The 6,000-nt window shown below is 39.4% G+C and overlaps 1 protein-coding gene across 4 annotated transcripts in view; it reads right to left on the bottom strand.

The window, feature by feature from the left end:
• Positions 1 to 3,232: 3,232 nt before the first annotated feature.
• ST18 (ST18 C2H2C-type zinc finger transcription factor) overlaps positions 3,233 to 6,000 on the bottom strand; it is a gene marked incomplete at both ends in the record, with an annotated part of 170,400 nt that continues 167,632 nt past the window's right edge. For all 4 annotated transcript variants that reach the window (XM_084282930.1, XM_084282931.1, XM_084282932.1 and 1 more), the window contains 2 exons: positions 3,233 to 3,373; positions 4,201 to 4,344. In XM_084282930.1, the coding sequence (XP_084139056.1) occupies positions 3,233 to 3,373; positions 4,201 to 4,344 (285 nt within the window). The remainder of the gene's footprint in view (positions 3,374 to 4,200; positions 4,345 to 6,000) is intronic.

The raw sequence follows: 6,000 nt of genomic DNA, 5'->3' as shown, positions 1-6,000 counted from the left end.
ATATAGAACAATTATTCTTGATATGCTCTATCTGAATGCAGAACTTGTCAATTTTGCTAGTGCCATAGTTCATTCTGGCTTATGATTCTTAGCTATGTCTACTCAAAAATATAATTATGTGCTTTAAATTTACCTTGTTTTCCAAATAAAAATATTTCTGATCTATCCATGGGAAGTTGGAATCTGAGACATTTTATCCTATCCTAGAATTTATCCTAAGAATTATCCTGTAGGTATTACCATGCAGCCTAAACAAAAATGTCTTGTTTTTGCTACAACTAGTAGTGGGGAAAAAAAAAAAAAAAAAAAGTCCATTAGATACTGGAAATATTGTCTTTCTAAAAGGAGCAGATTTTTGTTTGTGCAATGTCTAAGCACTGGAAATGTCTTAGGAGAAAATTGCACTGGAACAGTGGGCGGTTCCGAACTGCTGTAAACTTTACAATGGCTTTTATGTTTAAACATCATTTACCAGCTGTTAAAGGTCAGCACAAATCCCATACTTTATCAGTATAAATGAAGCTTACAACTGCCAAGAAAACAATGCATTAAATAATGCAGTGATTTTTTACGTTTTTTTTTTTTTCCTTCAGAAGTGAAAAGGACGTCTTAAGCAGTTCCATTTTTCTCCTCCTTATTTCCAACTGACAAAGCAAAACATTAATTAAATTATTTATACCAGAAATTTACTTACAGGGATGACACATTTTGTACACAAAGCAAGTAAAACATCTGACACATTGTATAGTGCCAGGTGCAGTTAAGAATGTGTAATACAAGTCGGCATCTAGAGGCTAAAAAAACCAACAAACTTGCTGAAATGTTTCATTATCAATTTTTATTTCCTACCATACACCAAATGTACAGCACAGAACACAATTTTGTTGTTTTGATGTAAGAAATATTAATTGTATGAAGAAACAGTATACAAACTACTCCAAATTAAAAAAATGCATACATCATTGCTCTTTACAAAAGGTCTAATTTACAGTATAGCTCATCAATGCATTTAAACACAAAAAAAAATATAAAGAAAAAGAAAAAAAGATCAGTGCACGTTACAAAACACATCAAGTACAAGGGAGGGAAATAAATACAAACATACTTCACAGAACATCCTGATCAAACAACCAAACACAGATAAATTAACCTGAAGCCAGAGTAAATCATAATAATAAATACATAGGTCAGTAAGATATTTTTTTTTACTTAAATAAAATATATAACAAATTTGTTAAAATATTTAGTAAATTAAATTTTAGTCTTTGTAATGAGTGAACTCATTTTGTATGCATTTAACAAGTATAACAAATGTTCACTTTTTGTTTTTTTTTTTAGCAAGTACAGTAACTTTAATAGCAAATTTTTTTGTTTGGCGTCCTCCTATTTATATTAGACAGCACGTATGGTAGCTTTTGAAAAATCCATTTAAAAATAAACACAGCTTCTAAGAACATACATTTTCCCCTGTCTAAACTAGTATTGAAGAGTTGAATCAACCCTCAAACAAAAAGCAAGCCCCACCTAATGCAGAACAGTGACCACAGTGCATGAGAGTTGAATCACTTTTGAATAGTACTTTTGTGCAGGAACAGTAATAATATAATTGTATATGTCAAGCCTGTGAATGCCATCATATTCAATCTAAATATAAATGAGGCTAATAAAAATAAACACTTTCATTATAGCACGGAAAAATTAAACACACGCTAGATCCATGTATACATTTACACTGAGGCACATATGCACATGAGGTGTGTGTGCATACAAAAAAGGCAGTTTAGCTGGTTGTTTATACCTTTTTCTTAAAAAAAATAAATATAAAAAAAACTTCTGAAACAATGCTTAATTACTTACAATCCCTGAAATAGACATTGCCTCGGTTATAGCAACTGCTAATTTCTGACGGATTCAGAAACTCTGTGCCCAGGCTAACTGGTGAGGGGGACATGCATGAGCACCTCTGCACCATTGCGTGGCCCCATCCCTTGTGCCTGCATGCCCTGTAGTGCCTGGTACCCTACTGAATGACTGGTAACCAATGCAGTGTCAGACTAGTCTTGGTGAATAAGGATGGGAGAAACCAATCAGCGTGTTGCTACAGTTCATTCAAAGAGAAGGGCAACCACAACTGCACTGGAGTAACATTCCTCTCCAGACTGTAGCCTTCTCCACGGCCGTAAGTTCAAACCAGTATTGAATGCCATTTCAGGGGGAGATGTGTTTGATTCGTTATGTACAAAATCTTCAGCTTGGGATGTGTTTGCATTTTTCAGTTTCAAATCCATAGCAATACTGGTCACTTGGTTAAAACCTCAATGTATCATACCAAAAGAGTACCAGTCCTATCAAATTATCATTCTTGTTTAGAGATAATTGTCATTTCCCTCCATGAGCTGACTCTGAAAAAAACTGCAGTGGCAAAATAAATCTGAAGTTCTCTTGAAACATTTTAAGTAATCATTCGCATAGGCTAAATCACACAGCCAAGTCAAGTGCTTTGCTGATTGCTATATTTCATTATTGCTAACGTATTCTTTAACACACTGTTTTCCAGCATACTGTGCTTTTAAAGAGCCCGAGTTCCCCACTAGTGGGCACCATTTATCTTCTCATTCCGTGCATCTTCACATCTCAACGTTACAGCAAACCCATTTCTGATACAAAGCCATTATAAAAAAGCAGGATGTGAGGAAAATAAAACTAGAACCACAGTTCAGTCATTTGTAACTTTCATATTTTTTTTCTTCCTGTACAAACCCAGCAAGTTATTTAATTTACAGTATAACTTTCAGTCTATTTAAAATCCCATTGGAAAATAAATTAATAAACACATTTGTAAAAATATGGCAGGCTGCAAAAATGCTGTTAAAAGATAAAAAACAAAAACAACAAAACTCTTTGATTAGAAATAAATAAAAAATATAAAAAATAGTCGCACACACTTTTTACATTCACTTTACAAAAACTGAGTGCAAAAGAAGAAAAAAAAAGGAATTGTACTGAAATAAATACTAACAGAGTGCATTGCTGTTAATACAAATAGTCTGTTGTGTTTTTATTCTTTTTCTTTTTTATTTTTTTTAAGTCAGCTGGGAAAAAAATAGTGCAATGTTGCAATTGTAAATGCAGCATGGCAACCTACACCCCTTAGCAGTACATGAACTCCTAACAGATCCATCTGGAGTTTACTGCTGTTAAGTAATTTCTGTTGCCCAGCAGCTTTCACATCCTACACATGGATGCCCTTCACTGCCTGTTTGATACTTTCCAGCAGAGCTTTGCATTCGGGGGAATAGTCCCGTTCCAGATTGCTGTACATGTCTGTGAGTGTATTTACATATGCTTCGAAATTCTGTTCACTGATTGGCCCCTAAATGAAGACAAAACAGATTATAATTGTAGGAGATAAAATTAAAGCCAAAACAAAACAAACAACAACAACAAAAAAAAAACGCCACAAAAAAACATCCAACCCCAAAGCAAGGAAAAGCAGTGATAAGGCAAGAGGGGAGAAGTTATAAACCTGATGGTCATCCAAACTAATGAAGGATTTGTAGAAATGGAGTTTTGTGTGCAACCACACACACTTCTAGCAAGAAAAGAGCTTGAAGATGTTATCTTCAGTGTAAGTTGCTTTTCTATTGAGGCCTTTCCTATTGAGACTCTGGGAATATGGCTGATGTCCATAAACCTGTCCTCACCTAATTTCCCAGAGTTTCTCTTGAGATTTGGAAAGGGGACTGAAATTCTGTAGACCAACCTTTTGTGGATTTGGTCTGTGTTTGCAAGACATACAGGATGCGGAGTTTTTGAGAGGCTTTGCTGACTCCAGAAGAATCACAGCACTGAGCTGGATGAAACAGGTAAAAATTCTGACTTAGGTGCTAACAGTGAATACAGATTCTTGTGAAATTTTCACACCTTGTGCAGGGTAAACATTGAGATAGGGAGGGATAGGGAGTGTCTTGCAGTACTGGGCAGAAACACCAGCGTTGGCTCGGTCTTGGAAGCAACTGAGACTATTAGCAAGCAGAATTCATGATCCAGCATCACTAAAGAGTAAGTTAGGCTAAGGAGAGCTCTGCTCTCCAGGACTGCATCTACAGCACTCCTGCTGGTCCCTGAGCTTGCTCAGCTGCTTCAGATGCTGGCAAAGCAGACTCAAAGAAGGTGTGAAGCTGCTGGCTGTGGTCTTACCATCTGTGGAAGTTGAATGTCAGCGAGGCTGGAGATGAGGGCTTGGCTTAAGCCAGCTAGCTCCTTCAACAGGCTCTCATTGTTCTGCTCTATGAGTTTGTTCTCTTCTTCTATTGTTTTCAAATTGCTCTCCATAGACGTGATCTACAAAACACAGGCACACAGTCACACGGACTCCTGGCAGTGCTGTAACTGCAGTTTGAACCCAAACTGGCCAGCACTTCTTTGTGAGAGAGGCAACAGTAGAGCTGAAATTCAGGCACTTTTTTTAAGGATGGATATAACCAGTCCACAGCATAGTCACAACAAGGTGGTAGTTTGCTCTGAACCAATGGACCTTGCTGTAGGTTCACAATGAATCACTGCATTGGCAAAGCACCATGGTTGGAGGAGCATGGAAATGAGCTCAGAGAAGGAGGGGTCCGTGCTGAGCTGGGATAGAGAGTGTGGCCTCAGGGGTGGTGGAAGGAAAGAAAAAGGAGGCTGATGTTTGCATTGCTGTCCTGCTCTTACAGCACCCCTGCTGATCGACCACAATGGCAGTGACAACGCTATTAGCAGCTGTGCTACTTTCCTGTCCTGCTCCTGGGTGGAGGGCAGAGCTGTGAGCTGCCTGGGATTAGTGACAGGGCTGAAAACAACAGGAGAAAAATACAGTGGGAAGGAAATTGAGCGGTTGAGCACACAATTGCAAAGATGATCTCCAACCAACAGAATGGAAACACAGGGTTTTTAGAAACAGCAGGAAAAAGCACCTGAGGTAGCAAAATGGTGTCCTTTTAGCACAAACCTGGTGGGCATACGCTGAGCCCTTAAGGGTTTTATGTCAAAAGCAGCGTTGAAAAACTGAAGGCGACAATGGCAGGGGAGCAATAGTCCCTGCTGCCCAGCTCCCCTGTGGTGGCAGCCCTTGGCCCTGCAAAGCAGGGAGTGATAGAGTGATAGATAGTCCACAGGTGTTTTGCCCACCCTCTCCTTGAGGGATGTCTCCATCCCTCTGTCTTGCTTAAATCTCTTTCTTGCTGTGGGCAGGTTAGTCTTTGACATGCACCAGGACTGTCCCTGGGGGAAGAACCATTTTGCCTGCCTGCACCCCACTGAGGCCTCTTGTCTGGAGCATGCTTGAGACAGCCTAACTTCTGGCCAGACAAGACTAAATGGAGGTAGAGAAAAGCCATACAGGGAACATGTTATTTCAGCTGTAGTTCACGCTTTGCTGATCAGGCTGTCTTCACCATTGTGGTGGTTTTACCGTGCTGGGCAGCTAAACCCCACAACCGCTCTCTCACTCCCCCTCCTTTAGATAAGGAGGGGGAGAAGTAAAGCAAAGAACAACTCACGGGTTGAGATAAGGATAATTTAATTAAAGGGAAATAATTATAATAATTAAATAAAGACTACCATGAACTAAACAATTTAACTAAGGGGAAATAAAAGGGAAAGGGGAAAAAGGGAGGAAAACAAACAAACAAAATAAATGAAAGCGATATGGAAGTGCAGAGGAAAGAAATTACTCTCTACTTCCCACAAATGAGCGATGATTGACCACGTCCTTGAAGCAAGGCCTCAACGCACACAGCCGGTGTTCGAGAGGAGGACCGACGTCTTCTCAACGAGAGCCCACCCCTCCCCTCTTCTTCCTGTTTCCACCTTTTATTGCTGAGTGTGACACCACATGGTATGGAATATCCCTTTGATTGGTTTAGGTCAGCTGCCCTAGTGATGTTTCTCTCCTCACTTTTTTGCCCACCCCCTAGGAGGGTTAGAGAAAGGCCCAATGCTGTGCCACTGCTGCTCAGC

Source organism: Netta rufina, assembly GCF_964035555.1.
Source record: "Netta rufina genome assembly, chromosome: 2".
Taxonomy (NCBI): Eukaryota; Metazoa; Chordata; class Aves; order Anseriformes; family Anatidae; genus Netta; species Netta rufina.
This window is presented reverse-complemented; position numbering and strand designations above follow the sequence as displayed.